The 19,921-nt window shown below is 35.1% G+C and overlaps 1 protein-coding gene across 1 annotated transcript in view; it reads left to right on the top strand.

Moving 5' to 3' along the window:
- Positions 1-19,921, top strand: part of LOC142344887 (RNA polymerase-associated protein CTR9 homolog) — a 75,580-nt gene that overhangs the window by 28,129 nt on the left and 27,530 nt on the right. The window contains exons 11-16 of the mRNA XM_075396930.1: positions 4,025-4,113; positions 4,942-5,127; positions 7,887-7,974; positions 13,662-13,810; positions 14,166-14,428; positions 15,309-15,516. Coding sequence (XP_075253045.1) covers positions 4,025-4,113; positions 4,942-5,127; positions 7,887-7,974; positions 13,662-13,810; positions 14,166-14,428; positions 15,309-15,516 — 983 coding nt within the window. The remainder of the gene's footprint in view (positions 1-4,024; positions 4,114-4,941; positions 5,128-7,886; positions 7,975-13,661; positions 13,811-14,165; positions 14,429-15,308; positions 15,517-19,921) is intronic.

The following is a 19,921-nucleotide window of genomic DNA, read 5'->3' as shown; positions in this document are numbered from 1 at the left end:
TAAAAATAGCAGGTATTGTAGGCTTGAGTTTTAATTGGAACTCGGTTAGATAGCAATTGCTGGGCAAGTTTTAAGCGATCTTTAAGTTCTGTTATCTAACTAGCAATTGGCCCTTGCATTGGACTTACGCAAAAAGCCTGATAGTGGGCACTCATCTACAAGTAGTTTTTCTCATCTAAAAGGTGTTTACAAAATAAACTTGCAGGAAATAGTTCGCGATCGTTCACTTGATAGCAGATATAAAAAGCTGGCAATCTAGTATACCTCTCACTGATCACTTCCATTCTGAAATGTTACACAAAACTACTGATCAAGCCTGGCACAGCTTGTTAAAGCGCTTTATCGTAGTAGCTTGGAACCAATTGTACTGCCTTAATTACAGCGAGAATTGGTTAAAACATGGCCACATGGTTGTTAATTGCTCTCAAACAAAGTTTGTAGCAATTATATTAGTCCTGTCGGTCTTTTTTTATGCGATTTTTCGCTTGACCGATTTTTCGTCACCCATTTGACTTTTCGTCCTCAAAAACGAGATAAGCAAGTAGCGTCCATTAAGTGCTCTCAGACTCTATCGGCCCTAGGTGCCAAGGAGCCTCATCTAGGGTTTAATAATAGGTTACTGCATAATTTCTAGTGGTAATGGAATGGTTTCAACGTTTTAACATCACGAGTTTTAGCAATTTTTTGTCGAAACATGCAGTTTTTTCAAGTTTTTTGACATCGATTTTTCCTTATTCCGGTCTTTCCAGACCCAGGGGCCAAAAAATCTCCTTATAGGATTTAAAATGAGTTATTGACAAATTTTTATTGTCCATGGAATAATTTTTAAATTTTTAATATCACAAATTTCTGCATTTTTTTGGATAAAACTTGCATTTTTTCAATCTTTTTGAAAATTTTTGTCGTTTTTTTTATGTTTATTCAGCCTCAAAGAGCCCAAAAAACTTCCCCTAGGGTTTGACTTTGAGATACTGTATTGTTTCTAGATGTGATGGAATATCTTTCTAGATTTGTACATGACGAACTTTAGCATTTTTTGGCAAAACTTAATATTTTTTATAGCTGCGAAGCTGTAAGCTGAGCGAAGCTATATTGCGGTGCTCTTGGTTTTTTTTTGTTTCGTCGTCTGACGCTCTTTTTTCGTTTTACATTTGTCACACAGCAAAGCTGAAAAAATCAAATTTTCTGAATGACTTCTTCCTCTCACTAACGGCATTTGCGCGCGTGACGTCATTTCTCACTCGCTTTAGCGAAAGTTTTTAGGTTATTTGCGTAATTAGATTTTGATCATACGTGACTTACATCACTCAATAAAATGACTTTTGCACTTTAAAACTTAAGTTTAATTTGAATTTGTTTAAGGTCAAAGGAACTCCTATGTGCAGTAAAGGTCTCTAATAAGAGGTTTCCCTGGAATGAATATTAACAAGCTTTACTAATTTATCGCTGAATGTTTTTTAGACTAGTTTTTTGAGCGGCGTCGATTTTTTCTTCAAGTTAGATCTGTATCGATTTCTATCTCTATTATATGGCACGCAGGTCTATTCTTTCGCAGCTATTCCGGCAATCTGCCGGCTATGTTTTCGATTTTTTGACGTTTTTAGTCATTATTCAGGTTTTTTGAGAGCCTCAGGGGTCAGCAAACCTCAGTTAGGGTTTGATAGTAAGTTACTGGAAATTTTTTGTTGGCCATGGATTAGTTTTCAATTTTTTAACATCACAGATTTTGGCAATGTTTTTCATGAAACTTGCAATTTTCAATCTCCGGCCTCAGGATAATTTTATGTCATATTTTAGATTTCTCCGGCCTCAAAAGCCACGGAACATCATCTAGGGTTTGATAATATGTGACTGCATAGTTTTTAGATGTAGTATAATGGTCTTCAAGATTTTAAATATCGCGAATTAAAGCATTTTTTTTTAAATATGTGCTTTTTTTCAAGTTTTTTTAATGTTTTAATTTTTGTCCGGCACGAGGGTCCGTGGAACCTCCTCCAAGATTTGATAACAAGCTGCTTTACAGTTTATAGATTTAATGGAATGTTGATCAATATTTATATGACTCAAGTTTTAGTTATTTTTGGATACATTTAATTTTGTTTTTAATTTTGTTTTAACTATTTGGCTTGAAACATGGACAATCGATAGTCTCTTGAGACAATGAAATGGTTTTAAAGATATTAATATCATGAATTCAAGCAACATTTTAAAATTTGCAACTGTTCTCAAGTTTATTGAATATTTTGTCCTTTTCTGAGTTTAACGATCATTACTGGCCAACGAATCTTTTTAAGGTTTGCAGATGGGTTACTTGACAGCACTCTAGAGGCAAAAAATGGTTTGGAACTCTTTTTACTGCGAAAGCTAGATTGTTTTTTAATTTTTGCCTTCTTAGTTTTATTCTATATGATTTATTGAAAAAAAACTAGAAGTTAGGGTTTCTTTCCTTCTCTCTCTCGTTCACGTTTGATCTCTCTCTCACTATCTCTCTCTCTCTCTCTCTCTTTTTGATGCCGCACATCAGCTGCCGTTATGTGGCGTCATGTCATCATCTATTATCCTCATTACCCTGAGTTATTGTAGAAATGCTATCATAGATGACTTAACCAGCACTTTTTAAGAAATCGTCGTTAATTGCTCTCAAACGAAGTTTGTAACAATTATTTTAGTCCTGTCGGTCTTTTTTATGCGATTTTTCAGTTCACCGATTTTTCATCTGACCCATTTGACGTTTCATCTTCAGAAACGGGATACAGAGGCAGCACCCAGCGGGCATTAAGTGCTCTTAGAGCTTTTGAGCTCACTAATCTTCAAGTATGCGATTCACAGAATCTGTTTTGGAGAGTTATAACTATGGCACAAAGGGCGCTTCTTAGAGGTTGACCACCTCCCCCCCCCCCCCCCCCCCCACTGTTGCGACCCCATCATCCCCCCCCCCCCGCTTCGCTCACTTACGCCCCTTCAATTAAGCTAAAGCTAGCCTCACAAAACCGTGGCGAGCTACTGACGAAGCCAACCGCTCGCCGGTCGTTTGCGAGCAATTCGCCGGACGTTAGTCGGCTATGTTTCCATTGCTTTCGTTCCCCAATTTCTACAAAACAGGAGTTACTCTTTTTATTCAAGATATGAAATCAATAAGGTGGAGTATAATATGGAGCAGACCCAAAATCTTGCTTTTAATTCAAAATCTTTCAAATTTTTGTATTTAGGAATTCTGTTTTCGTAATTAATTATCGTTTTATCGTAACTTCATTTTTAAATGGGTCCTTCCTATCTTTGGTTTTTTTGCAATTCGCGCGACTTTAGTCGGTTATGTTTATCAGCCTCTCTGAGTTATTCAATAGATGGCTTTCGCTCCGAACTTTGATATCCCGGTGATGATAAATATCGCAATACTCATACATTTTTTAAAGAAGTACAAGAAGTGCTCAATTCTTAAGTCAGAATTTTTTGTTTGTATTCTTTCTCAATTCAGCTCCATTGTGGTCACCAGTTTTTGTTGGCTAAAATTTGATTTTAAATTTTGATAATAATTTTGGCCAGAATTAACTGAAAAGCGCAGACTGAGTTAGGGAAAATGAGCATAGCTGCATGTTCTTAAAGTGTCATTTTTTAAATTTCTCTCGAACGAAGCTCGCAGAAATTTTTCTATGCATGTGTTTTTATGCAAAGTTTCTGCTTGAACGATGACTTTTCGAGTGACTGAACGTTATCAGGCTTGACTTCTTGCGTCGCCAGTTAGCCAATTGCCCCCTCATTCACAATTCTATACAACTTATATTGATAGGAGTTTTCTACTAAAAAGCAGTGTGTGCGAATTAGGTTCAATTTTCACTTTGGCTTATATAGATCTAATAAGGGGCCTATACTAGTGGCTTATATAAGATCTAATTACACCATTTGTAGTAAACTTTTTGCTCAGGTACTAAAAACCCAACCCCGGCTGAGCAGCATCGAGCTTCCGTTATTTGGTCGATAGCAAATCGTCGACATTATTTTGTTATATTAAACATTAATTGTTTAGGCTATTTGAGACTGGGATGCATGGCCCGGAACCGTGAACAGATTTACGAGGCGTCTGATTGGTTCAAGGAAGCATTGCAAGTCAACCAGGTATGCACTTTGGTTAAGTTATCACTTCTTTGGAACAAATAGTACTCGATTGTCATTTGAAAAGGATCTATTGGAGATTTAACAGTGTAGTTTTATTTTTCCACAAGTGAAAATAATTTTGTACACAAAACCCCCTTTTTTGTTTAGAAACCAGATTAACATTTTTTTCTTTAATTTTTGTTTTATTCAAATTCATAAATGAAAATTCGTTGGTTGTTGATCTACTTGTTTATAGCAGCTCAATATATTTACCGATCAATGTTCGTTTTCCTAGCTTCTGTAATAATTCAAGGTGTCATGTTTTTATCATAGCCGCGAAGCTGTGGGCTTGGAGAAGCTATATTTCGGTGCTCTTGGGTTTTTTTTGTTTCGTGGTCTTGCGCTCTTTCTCACAGTGGCTTTTAAGCTGAATTCGTAAGTTTTTTCGATCATGAATGATTTCCCTATTTAAATATTCTCTTTAAGCAGTCTCTAAAATTGTGTTCACTTAAGATTAACCTAAACAGCTGTCAATGTCGATAGAGGATTCATATAATAAAAGCTGTGTGGCAAGGCCAAAGCAAACTCAACAACTTTTTTCTGAGTAAAATATTTAAAAAAAATGTAAAATATGTTGAATCTTAAAAGGTTGAATCGGCAACTTGATCAATTCAGATCAGTTTCTGTGCGGCTATGTTAGCGGAAAATTGTGAGTAGTTTCATTAGAGAGTCAGTCGAGCGTAGATTTTTTTTGATTGGGGACGGTTTTTTACTTTCGTCTTTTTCGAGGAGATAACAAGTTGACTGAATAACTCGTCTAATTTCACACAAATTATTCTTATGTTCTAGAACAGTCCTGATATCTGGGCGTTGATTGGCAACCTTCACTTGTGTAAGAATGAGGCAGCCCCTGGACAGAAGAAGTTCGAGCGTATCCTCCAGACACCTGGCCTAGAAAACGACACCTACAGTCTGGTGGCCCTGGGCAATGTCTGGCTACAGACACTACACGTTCCAAACAGGGACAAAGAAAAGGTTAACACAATTTTTTCCCAGATTTAAATGCATTATGCTTGCTGGATAAAGCCATAATGATTACTATATTCAATGAGAAAAGAAACGAAAGTTTTCAAGTTATTAAACGGGTCTCAATGGGATCGCGTCACATAACCGAGTACGTTTTTGAAGATGCATAAATCGTTGAATAAAGTCAGAACCTAACCCTTTCGCCTTTTCGGAAAAACGAGCTCGGTTCCTTGAAGATGGCGATGATCTTTTCTGTTCGAAAAAATGGTTGTTCATTCCTTTTTAACGTTTCCAAGATCCGAAATGTTATCTGTTAAGGAAAATGAAGGCCGCAATGGTGGAATGATTAAAATATCATTTATCGCTGATCAGATTTTTGGTTGAGTAGTTAGTTTTTTTTTGTTTTTTGGTTGAGTGGTTAGTAACTTTAACGCCAACTTTTTAATTGCTCTCAAACGAAGTTTGTAACAACTATATTAGTCCTGTCGGTCTTTTTTACGCGATTTTTTGCTTGACCGATTTTTCGTCTGACGCTTTTGACTTTTCGTCCTCAAAAACGGGATAAACTGGTAGCGCCCAGCGGGCATTAAGTGCTCTTAGAGCCTTTCAGCTCAAATTATTTTGGAGACTTATACTTATGGTGTAAAGGGTGGTTCTTAGAGGTTGAAGACACCCCCACCGTTGACCCCCCCCCCCCCACTATTGCCCCCCCACTGCGCTGTTGTCCCCCACCCCAGTGTTGCCCCACCACCCCCTCTCTCCCCATCAGCCCCCGTTGCCCCCCCCCCCCGTGGCTAGCGGGCGAACGAACAACCGCTTGCTAAAAATGACTAAACAACCGCAGATTTGTACTATTTTGCAACCTTTTTCAAGCTTTTTGAAAATTGTTGACATTTTTTGATTTTTATCAGCCCTAGGTGTCAAGGAATTTCCTCTAGGTTTTAATAATAGGTAACTGCATAGTTTCTACTGGTAATGGAATGGTTTCGTCATTTTAACGTCACGAATTTCAGCAATTTTTGACAAAATCTGCCATTTTTTCCCCAAATTTTGACATTTTTTCTTTTTTCGGGTCTTTCTAGACCCGGGGGCCAGAAAACATCCTAACAGGTTGGATAAAAAGTTACTGACAAATTTTTATTGGCCATGGAATAGTTTTTCAACTTTTTAATGTCAGAAATTTTAGCAATTTTTTTTATAAAACTTGCTTGAAAGTTTTAAATTTGTCGTTTTGTAGGTTTTTTCAGCCTCAAGAGCCAAGAAACCCCCTCTAGGTTTTGAAAGTAGGTGACTGTATGATTTCTAGTTTAAATGGAATTAACATCACCAATTTTAGCATATTTTTTTTTTACAATTTTTGCCATTTTTTCAATTTTTTGACATTTATAGTCATTATTCAGGTTTTTTGAACCTCAAGGGTCAGAAAACCTCCGTTAGGGTTTGATAATAAGCTACTGGAAAATTTTTGTTGGTCATGGATTAGTTTTCATTTTTTTATTATCACAAGTTTTAGCATTTTTTTTAAAATAAAATTTGCAATTTTTGTTAAGTTTTTTGAATTTTTTTGTCGATTGTTAGGTTTCTTTAGCCTCAAGAGCCACTGAACTTTCTCTAGGGTTTATTAATATGTTTCTGCACAGTTTGTAGATGTAATGGAATCTTCATCAAGATTTTAATATCACGAATTTAATCTTTAAAATATTTGCAATTTTTTGCTGTTTTTGAATGTTTTTTCCTCCAAGGTCTGATAATAAGCTGCTGCATAGTTTCCAGAGTTAATGGGATAGTGATCATCGTTTTTTAATACTCCAGTTTTAGTAATTTTTGGAAAAAAAAATTGAGCTTTTCAAAATTTTGGAAAATTTTGTTTGTTCCAAGTGCATTTGTATTTATGAGCCTGTGAAACTACTAAACTATTTCAGGCTTGAAACAGGCATACCGGATAGTCTTTTGAGATAATGAAAAGGTTCTTCAGATATTTATTTCTTGAATTTTAGCATGATTTTGCATAACTTTGGCGACAAAAAAATGGTTTTGAACTTTTTTACTGCGAAGTTGTTTTTTTTTTTGGATTTCGCTTTTTTCAGTTTTTTTTATGTGATTTTTTTTATTAACAAGGCTAGAAAACTAGAAATTGCAGAGTCGAATCCAATCATGGAAAATATTCCTGTCTGTTTTTCTCTGTCGGTTAGGGTTCCTTTCCTTTTTGTTCATTTTTTATCTCTCACTCTATCTCTCTCTCTCTCTCTTTGTTGATGCCGCCCTTCAGCTTCTGTTATGTGGCGTAATGTCATCATCTCTGATCCTCATTAACAATGAGTTATAGTAGAAATGTTTTTTAAAATCATGAACGATCTAACAGGCACTTTTTAGGAAATCATTGTTTATTGCTCTCAAAAGCAATTTGTAGCAAATATATTTAACCTTGTTGTCTCGTTTTTGCAATTTATTGCTTCACCGATTTTCCGTCTGAACCACTTGATTTTCGTCTTCAGAAACTGGATAAAGAGATAGCGCACAGAGGTCACTAAACCGTTGCTGGCTGCTGACGAAGCCAACCGCTCGCCGGTCATTTGAGAGCAATTCTCGCGACATTAGTCGGTTATGTTTGGCTCTTGAAATCCGTTACAAAGGCAAGCATTTCTTGTGTAAAACCATTTCTCTCGAGAAAAAAATTTACCGATTTTCAAGACAGCAGCTTCTTCAAAACCCGAGTCCATCTAGCGTCAGGCATTCTACGAATATATTGATATTTTGTGTTGTTTTAGGAAGCGAAGTATCAAGAACGTGCACTTGTGTTCTACAGACAAGTGTTGAAGCTCGATCCCAGAAATCTATATGCAGCTAATGGCTGTGGTAAGTTGTTATATGTTCTCTCACCCACTGTGTCTAACACTGTATTTTATGAACTGTAGAGCTCAAAACTCTTTAATTTTGACTGTTAGGAACCCCATTCTGATAGATAACCAAATATAATATTCGGTTATATTCTTCGTTTATATAACTCTTCTTTTATATTCGCTCCTCTATTATATTATGATTCAATGTCTAAGCAAGATAATTCAAATTACAGTTATCGGTTGTGGTTTTAAACTGCACAATACATCTATACGGTGCTCTGAGAATAAAAGCGTTCTATTTTCTCAATTTTTCTCAACATCTTGATAGGCCACCGATAGTCCAGAAATAGAAAATATTACAAAGTACTGTGTATTTATTTATACATTCATACTGCAATACATTCATGCTTCAAATTTCTTTAAATTATCATATAATCTCGTGAAGAGATCAATGATAACAAATTTTTCGTGAGAAAAATATATTTGCGTCAATTGTATGATTTGACATTTTTTGCTACTCTAACTTTTCTCTCGGCACGAAATGACAAAGAGGATCTGTAATGTGCATACGCGCATAAAGTTTCAACCCATCTCTTTTATGGCAAGCTTTGAAACAGCATCTACAGCCTTTAATTAGGACGATTCGATTTCAAAAAACTTGTTTAGTAGCCGACATCAACCTCTCATCGACTGTTATTTAGGCGGTCTCCTTTTTATTGCACTTCAAATTGTACTGGGGCGCTGTCTTGCGACCCGAAGAAGCGTTATCGTTTTCTGTTTTTGCAACTCCAAGAGGCGTTATTGTTTTCACGGCTCGAAGAGGCGTTATGGTTTTCTGTTTATAGCCGCCCTCAGACTCTAATTGGCTATTATTTAGGTGCTCTCCTTTTTTTGAATTCCCTCTACATTTTGGTCGCCTTTATCGTTTTACAAAAGTCGCGATTGTCACGTTTGACTCGTGACTCTTCTAACCCACTGTTTCAACTGAATAGCTTTGGAATTCTTTCGTTGAATTACGCAATGAAGTGAATACGGTAAACGTAAATTGAGCAAAATCAAAAGAATAGCGATAAACCGATCGAAATCGGTCATTAAGTCATGGTGAATGAGGTTTTCAAAAATCACGAGTGATTGCTGGCTGACATTACTACTAAGGGGTATAGCTTTCAGTTTAGAAGCTGAATTAAGTATTGTTAATAGCTGAGGGCAGCCTCTCAGTGGCCTTTTTCACGCGCTCCTTTTTAATCTCACTTTACCTTTGATCACATTTTTCGTTTAACATTAATCACCAATTTTCAAGTTTGACTTCTGACTTACCTCACTCTCGGTTTCAACCGAATGGAATTTGAAATTGATTCAGCAACTTTACTGAAATACGTTCAAGGTCAGAGGGCAATATCAAGACTTCAAAAGGAAACAGGATAAATCTTTAGAGCCCGGGCACTAAGAATTAATGCTTTTTTATGTTATCCAAGTTCCTTAGTGTATCCTGTTAATCGGGATTAGTATTAAGCTTACCGTCCTCCAATATATAAGCTGAACTATTGAAACTGGGGACAAAATTCCATTACTTTTTAAAACTTGAAAGAAAATTACGATGTCCACTTTTTCGTGCGTTAAATTATGAAAGTTCGTTAGAGTATACTGCAAACAGGCGTTAGTATTGAGCATTTTGTTCTGCAATTTAATAGAGAATTCACCATATCTATCTAATTAATGAAATTGCAGATGAAATTTGAACACTTTTAAACACTTCGAAGAACTATTAGACTCGTCAATTTTTGTCTTGATTTTTTCTAACAATTTTTTAATCCTAATGGTGGTCAGTGAGGTCAACAGCGACATTTATCGGGCAATTTGACGGCTGTTTTGTCAGATTCTAATTGAAACTGTGAACCAAATTAGAATACTTTTGACACTTAGAAAATGTCTCAACGTCTATGTTCGTTTCTGTTTCAATCTCGATGCGCGTCAACGGCGGTTTAATTTTGGGGATTTGCCCTCTGTGTTTTGATACAGCAGCGAGAATTAATGCTGCTATTCTCCGGCAATTTGTGGACTATGCTTTTGGATTAAAAGTATAACTTTCAGATCCTTTTTATAGCCTTTGATAGCTTTTTGGCAATCAGAGGGAGGTGCAAGCTAACTTGGAGATTTCAAATATTCTTGTGGTGTTAAGAATATTTTTGGCCCATTTCTTTATTTTGTCGCTTTGACTTGTTAACTGAATTGACGCCTATTTCTTGTGGGCAGATTTTTGAAACCAATTAAACACACGATCTTTGGTACTAAGCACTTTTTTCTTTGAATTGCATGAGGAAACTGAAAAAATTATAATTGTTCTTTTCTGCTATCCCCTTGTTTCAAAATTAGAGATGTTTCTGTGCTTGGGCTTGTCAATGGTTGTGTGAGCAGGTTTATTATCTCTAGTGGATGAAATATTGCTTCTCGTTCGTATTTGTACCTGTACAAATTGAAAACCTAAATGATTTTTCGTGTTTTTTAGTTAATTTTAGCTAAATTCTCTTGTTGATTCAATTAAGATAGTTTTTAATCTATTTTGATGCCTACTGCTATCAGAAACTAGTTATTTGAAAAGCTATTTTTTTCGAAGACGTGTTCGAGTCGTTTTCGGATTTCTTCGACTGTTTCTTGAGAATTCAACGAGCAAAAAAACGAGTTCTGGTAGTGAATAAGGTTTCAAAAAGTTGAAGAAATTCGGAGAGCAGCTGAGAAAATAGTGGTTTTTTCTTCGTATTTGTTTTGAAACAGAGCGGGAAATATAGATGTGAAAAAATCCTCGCTAACCGAGCACATTTTTTTGGTTCACGTGCTGCGTTTCCATGATTTTTTTTTATTTTTGGCTAAAAATTGCTGTTGTCTAAAAACAAATGCTTTTTCTAATTTTATAGGCCAAATTAATTGGTTCTACAATTTCCTAATTTTAAGTTTTATCTTTTATGCGGTCTGGTAGTTGATACTGGTTATTTGATGGGCAGGTTTTGTCTGGGCGAAGAAGGTTTCGAGTTGCTTACGGAATTCTTCCGGCTAGGTTTTTCGACATGTGAGCGAGAAAGAAAATTGGAAGCTCATGTATTGAATTCAGTTTTCGGTGATATTTTGAAGCACAGCGAGAAATGTAGTTGTGGAGATTTTTGCTAAGTAAAAAAATTTTTTCCTGTGCGGATTTATCAAGTTTTTTTAAATGTTTGTCTTAAAGGTTTTTAATAGCTGCCGTCAGATTTTTAATGGTTAGTATTGGGGTACTCTTTTTTTAATCGCTTTACCTTTGAGCACGTTTTTGCTTTTATAAAAGTCACGAGTTGCACGTTTGACTCGTGATTTACCTGACTCTCTGTTTCAATTGAATGAATTTTATTCTCTTTCGCTCATTGAATTACGCAATGTAGTGAGTACGGCTAAGGTCACAAATCTAAGGAAACGGGATAAATAGATTAAACAAGGTCTTTAAGTTATGGCGCATTAGGCTTTAAAAAGCTCATTAGAGCGATTGCTTGCTAGAATTAGTATTAACCTCAATAGCCTTGAGATTTGAAGCCGTGTTAAGTATAACGTTAGAATCACTGAATAGAAAACCTTTTTGCGAACACTTTTTGATGCTTAGAAACAAATTCAGTCAGTTTTCACTTTTTTATTGTTTTGATTCCAATGTTGGATCAGTGGCCGTTTTTTTCCTGCAATTTTTTGAATTTTCGTATTTGTTTTTTGAGACTACAGGTCTGTAAAGCTACTGGCTAATCATTTAAAATTTGCTTGTTCCCATTAATTTATGGTGCGTATTGCTTTTCATGAAGACATTTTTGTACAAGGAGATGCAACAAACAAGTGACCATGAGTAGACATAAATATATTAAAAACAGAAGAGAGGAGTCTCAACTAACAATAGTCTTTTAGATGTTTTTGTACAAAAAAGATTAAAGTTCAAAATTGAACTATGGACTTCATTTCAGTGCGCAAAATGCTCTTTTTAATTATTGCCTTTTGTCAGCCTCTCAAAGGCTTTTATTTAGATGCCTTTTAATGTTCATTTTAGCGTTCTTTGCTTAATTCACCACTGTCACGTTTGACTTCTGACTTACATCACTCACTGTTTCAACTAACTGAATTTGGAATTCCGGCAGCCATTTACGCAAATTCGGTCAATGGCAAGAAGCAGAATCGAAGTATCTGCATAAGCCAATAAAACTAGTTGGTAGTAGTATTAATCTTTTTCTCTCCAATTCAGAGGCGTAATTTATTGAATTTAATGAAACTGTGCACCAAATTAGAACCTTTTTTTTACTCCTTTTTGAAACTGTTTCAATCCCAACGTCGGTCAGTGGGATCAACGGCGGCTATTCTCTCGCAATGTGCCGTTTGTTTTTGTGATCAATTGATAGCCGTGTGAATTTACTCTTCTTTATTTGTGAAAGCAAGAAATCCATGTACTATTTTCTCTTAAGTATTAGAACGCACAAAACAACTTTTTTCTGTACAGAGCTAAGGTCTTAGCAATTTTGTATTTTAGGAAGTGAATACGAAAGCTGTTCATATGTTGGTCTAGTTAGATATTATAATTATAAAGCAGAAAAGTAGTAAAGAACTGCATAGTTATGGAGTGGTTTCATGAAGTTTGAAGGGAAAATATTTCGGCAGTTTTGTTTCTGTTCTTATTCGTTTTTCTTTGCTGACAACGGTTTGAAACTTGCCAATATTATCGAGAGAATTTCCAATAAGATTGGTGGACTTATTTTAGAGCTTTTTAAGCGATATGATGAAGCCAAAAATTGTGAAATTTTTGAGCATTGTTTTGCTTCGAAAACAAAAAAATTGAAGATTGAGGAAAAGTGTTCGTTTAATTTTTTGAAAGCTTTGCGATTGAAACACTTACATCTCTTTTGAAAAGTTATCAGCAAACTTGTTTTCTCATAAATAATGCATGGCTCTTGTTAATTTCCTATCCCCTAAATTAATTCAAATGGCTGGAACAATTACGGGCCTTTAAAAAATGGATAATTTTTGGAAGTAATATTTCTGCGTGTTTTGTTTTCTACGCTTAAGTTTTGAGATGTTTTCCCAGATTTCCACTATTTAAGAGTTATTTCTATCTGAGCCATTCCTTAGACTTTTAAAATTGTTTAGAGATCTAATTAGTACGTTTTTTTTTTTCAATTTTTATAGCAAATTTAGGTACCTGAACTTATTTGAAATGTAAGAAAAGTTATTCAACTGTGCAAAAAGTTTTTTAACTGTGAACCTTATTATCTTTTTGAGAAAGCGAAAAATTGAAACTGTCTACAACGATAGATTCAGATTTTGAGAGGCTTTTTAATAGAACCAAGTTCTCGGTGGAAAAGTTGCTCCGAAGTTTGCTAAACAAAAAGTTATAAACCCCCTTTTCATGGGAGTTGGAACAATAACAGTTGTTGAAGAATTGAAAACCCATAATTTTAAATGATATGGGGCAGGTAATGACTGTTTCCTTTCCCAGCCGATAGATTAATGACCGACTGTGATTGATATTTTTCACACATTTATAAACGGTATATTCGAGTTTTAATATTATTCCAAACTCATAGGAGCATTCGAACCGTTATCGGTGCCACAAAGCGCAATAATTTTACAGGTATTATTAAATTCAAATGGTGGCTGAAAAACGAGAGGGAGGGGGTAGACCATGGTGTAACTAAATAAATGGTTTAGGCTGTGTGTTGGCTCACAAGGGATTTCTGAGAGAGGCGCGAGACATCTTCTCTCAAGTGAGGGAGGCAACTACTGAAATGATAGACGTGTGGATCAATCTAGCTCATATCTATGTTGAACAGAGACAATATATCAGTGCAATACAAATGGTATATCACATTTCAAATCTAGTTTGAACTCCAGTTAAATTCCAGATCATATTGTTGGTTTCTTCAGCATTAAAACATCGCTCTTTAGAAAGATTTTTTTGTGTTTACGCAATAAACTTATGCAAACCTTTGTGGTCTTCCAGTTTGAGAAAGTTGCCTAACCCAACATTGAATATTTTAGGCCAGGACTAGTGGTTTTCTGTGGTTCTTTAAAAGCCACCAAAAGCTCTTTTTATTTAAAATGCAGGAATTAAATGATCAACTTGAGAAAATAATCATCTGCGATTACTTCGGTACCGTTTTGGTGTTACTCTTGAAGCTGACAATTGATATGTTGACCTCTTTGTGTTTTCAGTACGAATCATGTATGGAGAAATTCGGCAAACAAAATGATGTTGAATTGCTTCTATACCTTGGTAGAGCTTTTGTCAAAGCTCAAAAACTGGAGGAAGCGATGAAAGTGCTCATTAGAGCCAGACACGCGGACCCTACCCAGTCACTGGTTTTGTTCAATCTCTCTATTGTCATGCAAAAACTGGCCACCCAAACATTGAAAGATGAAAAAGCAAACTTGGCGGCTGTTTTGAAAGCAGTGGCAGCTTTGCAACTTGCCAAAAAGTGAGATTTATTTATATCCTTAGTTGAAATAGAGAGAGAGAGGTAGATGCTTTTAAACTGGATATTTCAAGTCTGCAAGTCTTTCAAGTTGACGCATGTAATGTTGTCATATCTTTTTCATTTTGGTAAAGCGTACAATACAAGTACGGCAAAGATACTTGCTTTTGAAAAGTTTTATTGTGGCTCAAGTGTGTCTTTTATATTGTTGTACATGTATAGCTTCTTTCATCTGTTCGGTGTCCGTCTAATGTTTTAAAATTTGCGTTCGCAGAAGTACTATCATGCTGATGTGTATTAGCATAAGCTAGAATGTCTTCAGAGAAACATTTTTGACGTTTCAATGATTTCTTAAATTTTGATTGCTATTGAATTGGAGAATTTGATCCTGGTGTCCTGGTTATAACAGTAAAAGCACATTTCTAGTGATTTTCAAAATTTAAACGAAGATGATTAAAACAAACTGCGTTAGATGCCCGATTCTTATTCAATGATGTTCATCCAGAAAATTGGAAAAGCATGTAATTTGATAATCGAGTCCTTTTGTGTATAAACAGAAGCGAAAAAAAAACTACAGAAAATTTTACAAAAAGTGAAAAAATTCTTCCCTTCCTTACAATGTAAAGCTGCACTATGTCTATCCAATATAATGCTGGACAAAATTGTATTGTGAGATAGAACCTTAAAGATTAAGGCTTCATTAAATGCATGGTTCTACACAATTTGCCTATCTGATGTATTTCGGTAAATTTTAAGTCGTTTAGGCAGTGAGCACTTGTAGGGAAGCCAAAAATTTGCAGAAAATTCAAAGATTTGCTTACTTTGCCTATGTAATGCTGAACCTCAAAGTGTGATGTAAGAAAGATACGTTTGTGTGTGTCAGGCAGCTGTTGTATCTGAGCGAGCATGGTGACAAGATGAAGTTTGACTTGAAAGTGGCGAGAGTGGAGGCATCCCATTGTGACGATTTGGTGAACCAGGCTGCTTACCACATCAGAAGAGCCACTGCAGCTGACCAGCTTCTCAAGACACAACAGGCCGAGCAGGAGAAAGAGAGACTGGCCATGAAGATGAAGCAGGAGAAGGAAGAGGTTAGATCAAGTATTTTCTTCAAAGTATTCTTCGATGGTCTGTAATTCTTTCGTTTTCCCCCAGAATAACCCTGGGAATCCATTTCCTCGATTATAACCATCGTTATTATTTAACGTCTTTAAAGCCTTCTAGTGGTTATGCGTCAAGTGTGGTGGCTTCTCTGCCCTAAATTGGACTATGGAATCCATTAGCACAGAAACACACACACACACACACACAACTTTTTTCATACATGGTTATGGAAACAGTTTTTTTCAGCGGGACTTCAGATGCATTTCAAAAGATTTCTGATGCATTACACAATATGATTGTTAATAGCCGCCCTCATCTTCTCAGCCGGCTATTATAGCGCTCCTATTTTTTTTACGACTCGAAGAGGAGTATTGGAGAAGTCCATTTTACGACTCGAAGAGGAGTATTGGAGAAGTCCTTTTTTTTAATCAATTTTATTGGAGTGAATTTTGAAGCGGGAAATGAAACGCGTGAAAAAATTTGGAGTGATGTGGTTGCTGAACAAAAGTGAAGAGCGGAGCGAAAAGAGAGTGGTTTTTTGTTCATACCGCTGTTTTTGAGAGAGCGAGAAATTGATGTGTGAAAAAATTTTCTCTGAGCGAACGAAATTTTTTTGTTCACCTGCGGCTTTTAAAAGCAGTTTTTTGCTATTTTTCTTGTTTAATAGCCGCCCTCATCTTCTCAGCCGGCTATTATAGCGCTCCTATTTTTTACAATTCAAAGAATTTGAAATGTATTGGGGCGCTGTCTTTTTTTTTAAGATCTGTTCACACATTTTCATGATTTTTGAAGTCAAATTGGAGTAGTGATTTTGGTCACGCCGAAACAGGAAGTAGAGCGAAAAAGCGAGTGGTTTTGTGGCCTGAAATTAATTCGCTCTAATTTTAAAGTAGAGTGAGACAACGGTGTTCGAACAAAGATTTGCATTCTCGCTAATGATTTTTTGTTCACGACCGGCTATTTCACTTTGACTTTCTGTTTATTCGATTTTTGGATCAGATTTTTTTCTAAATGGTTTTTCCAATCCATTCATAGTCCGTTCTAGGTCTAGTTTTCTGTTTAGTCAATGAAAATTCTTTGAATTGTACGTCAGGACTTGTTCTGCTATGTTTTTTTACTTCGTCGAATAAAAAATGTTTCGCTTTACCTCATTTTGCCGCCTTTTCAACATTTTGCGTGAAATCTTTTTGACTTTTCTAGGCTAGTTTCTCTCTTCTCTCATTCTGCTAAAAGTGATTTTGAACATCAGTTGCTCAGCAAAGCAATTCAAAATGAACAGAGTCAGTATAAAAAATTGAAGTCAGAAATAGAAACGGGATAAACCCATAGAGCCCAATTTTAGATGCCCGCTATCGAACGTCGTTCCTATAAGTATTAGTTACCTCTCTCTAATGCTTATTGTTATTGATAGTAGCACCTGTAGCTTCTCTCTACGAAACAGAAGTATATTCAACTACGAAATGCCATCAAAACAAATCGGACTTAAAAAATTGTTTTTGTACAAAAATCTTTTTTTTCAATATCTTCTGTTATTTCAATCCCAATCATGCTTATTGGAATCAACGGCGGCTATTTTCCGGCAATCTGCCGGTTATGTTTATGAGGTTTGATTATGATATTGTATTGGATTTGGGCTCGTTCTGATAGGAATTGAAGGTTTCAAGTAGTTAATTTGAGTTTTATGCAAGTTTGGAGGTTTTTTGATCAGTTTTGCTGATTTTTCGACGAAATTTAATGTATTTTGGCCTTTTGTTTTGTTTTACTGCTTTAAGTGCAATTTGCATAGAAGCTCGTAACTCAAGGATCATCAGGGATACAAATTGATTACAATTTTGTTGTTGTAAAACATTTTTTAACCACTTTTTTTAAAATTTTTGGCTTTTTTCGTTTTTTCAATTGTAGACAATTTCTTTAGCTTGTTATGACTTGCCCAATTTTTTGCGAGCATTTCATTGCTCTATTTGCTCAAAGTAACTTTATTTGGCTTTATTTTTTCTTGTAAAATTTAAAAAACACCTTACTTTTTCTCGTTTTTTATTTGTTCAATTTGGTTTTAAATGTCGTTTCTGTTCTGCCTCAACCTTTGATAGCATTTGGGGAGTTTTCTACTGGAAGTCAGTTGTTGTAGATCTTTTGGATGTCTCTTATTTTGATTGATATTAGTTTCGAGTTGTTTTTGTTAAAGAAAATCGAGTAAATCAGAGCAAATTTTGGCCACTTATCTTTTTTCTAAGTTTATTGCCTATTTCTCCCAATTTAATGTTTTTTGTTGGTAACTTCTTCTCGATAGAGAGCATTTTCGTAGGTGTCGATACTATGAATTTGCACTTGAAGGCAGTTTTCATTTAAACAAATTATACAAATCTCTAATTCGTTAAAGAGTTTTTCTTAGTCTTTTTTTAAGTTTGTTTTTTAACGTTTCTCTGCAAGTACTATTGATGTGGGCGATTGATGTAGCCAAATATATAAGTAATTGATTTCTATGAGTTATGGATGGGAAGCTGCATGTTATCTTTTTGTAAAGAATTTTGTTTGGATTTTTAGAGAATATTTTTTATTTGATTTGGTCCTTTGTTAAGTTTCCAGTGCTCCAGTCTTTTCTTTGTGAATTGGTTACACTGTCTGTCGATTGATAATATGCCGGTGATGCATTTGATTAGTGAGAATGGTCAGATTTCTACTTCGAGTCGTTTCCGGAATTCTTCCGGCTATTTTTTTTTTTAATCAATTTTATTGGAGTGATTTTTGAAGCGGGAAATGAAACGCGTGAAAAAATTTGGAGTGATTTTGGTGGTGAACAAAAGTGAAGAGCGGAGCGAAAAGAGAGTGGTTTTTGTTCATACCGCTGTTTTTGAGAGAGCGAAAAATTGATGTGTGAAAAAATTTTCTCTGAGCGAGCAAATTTTTTTTGTTCACGTGCGGCATTTTAAAGCAGTTTTTTTCATTTATTTGGGTAAGAGGTTTGGTTATGATTTTGTTTGGATTTTAGGCTGGTTTTGGTAGTGGTTTGAAGGTTTCTGGAAATTAATGTGAGTTTTATGATAATTCGGAGGTTTTTAATGTATTTTGCTGATTTTCGGGCTAATTTTTGCGTTTTTTTTACGATTATTTTGTTTTAGTGGCTCAAATGGGTATTGAAGAAACCCCTTCTACTTGAGCAATTTTTTGATAACAATTGGTTACAGTTTCGTGGGTAAGAGTCATTTTTTTGTTGAGAAATATGACAAAAAAATGGCAAAAATTGGAACTATTTTTCTTAATTTTTTGCAATTTTTCATTTTTTTTTCTGTTTTTAGCTAAGTTTCTTTGCCTATTATGACTTGCCTATTGTTTGGCGAGCATCTGGATACCCTATTAGCTGAAGGGAATTTTTCTTTGGATTTATATGTTTTTGAAATATTAAAAAATTTGGTTACTTTTTCCGGTTTTTCTGTGAAAGTTGTCTTTAAGAGCTTTTTTTTTCATAATTTTAGCCTAAAGTATTTTTTTTCAAAATTCACATAAGTGGTTTTTTTAAATACTAGTTTTTTTGATGAAGTTATTTTAGCAGAGATTGTTTTTTCGGGATCTAAGTTTATAACAAAATTTGATCAGATTTTTATCATATTTTAACAGATTTGTTTTTATTGTTTTTACTTTTTTGTTTCATGACATTGTTTCAAGATAATCATAAATTAGTGAAGACACGTTTTGTTTGATGAGTAGTAGGATGGTGTTTAAATGGATTTTCACTTCGAGTCGTTTCCGGAATTCTTCCGGCTATGTTTTTTTACTTCGTCGAATAAAAAAATGTTTCGCTTTACCTCATTTTGCCGCTTTTTCAACATTTTGCGTGATATCTTTTTGACTTCTCTAGGCTAGTTTCTCTCTTCTCTCATTCTGCTAAAAGTGATTTTGAACATCAGTTGCTCAGCAAAGCAATTCAAAATGAACAGAGTCAGTATAAAAAATTGAAGTCAGAAGTAGAAACGGGATAAACCCATAAAGCCCAATTTTAGATGCCCGATATTTGAACGTCGTTCCTATAAGTCTTAGTTACCATCTCTAATGCTTATTGGTATTGATAGTAGCCCCTGTAGCCTCTCTCTAAGAAACAGAAGTACGTTATGTTCAACTACGAAATGCCATCAAAATAAATCGGACTTAAAAAATGTTTTTGTACAAAAATCTTTTTTTCAATATCTTCTATTCTTTCAATCCCAATCATGCTTATTGGAATCAACGGCGGCTATTTTCCGACAATCTGCCGAGTATGTTTGTTTTATGGAAGGCATTTGGAGTTTTACATAATTTTGTGATATTTATCTTCTGACGTCTTACTTAACTCACGCACCGTTTTAGGTCATTGAGCCTGGAGGTTTTGTCATAATTAACGAATCAAAAAAATCTGTT

Source organism: Convolutriloba macropyga, chromosome 8, assembly GCF_964194025.1.
Source record: "Convolutriloba macropyga chromosome 8, txConMacr16.3, whole genome shotgun sequence".
Lineage (NCBI taxonomy): Eukaryota > Metazoa > Xenacoelomorpha > Acoela > Convolutidae > Convolutriloba > Convolutriloba macropyga.
Note: the sequence above shows the minus strand (reverse complement) of the source record. Positions and strands in the feature narration are given on the sequence as shown.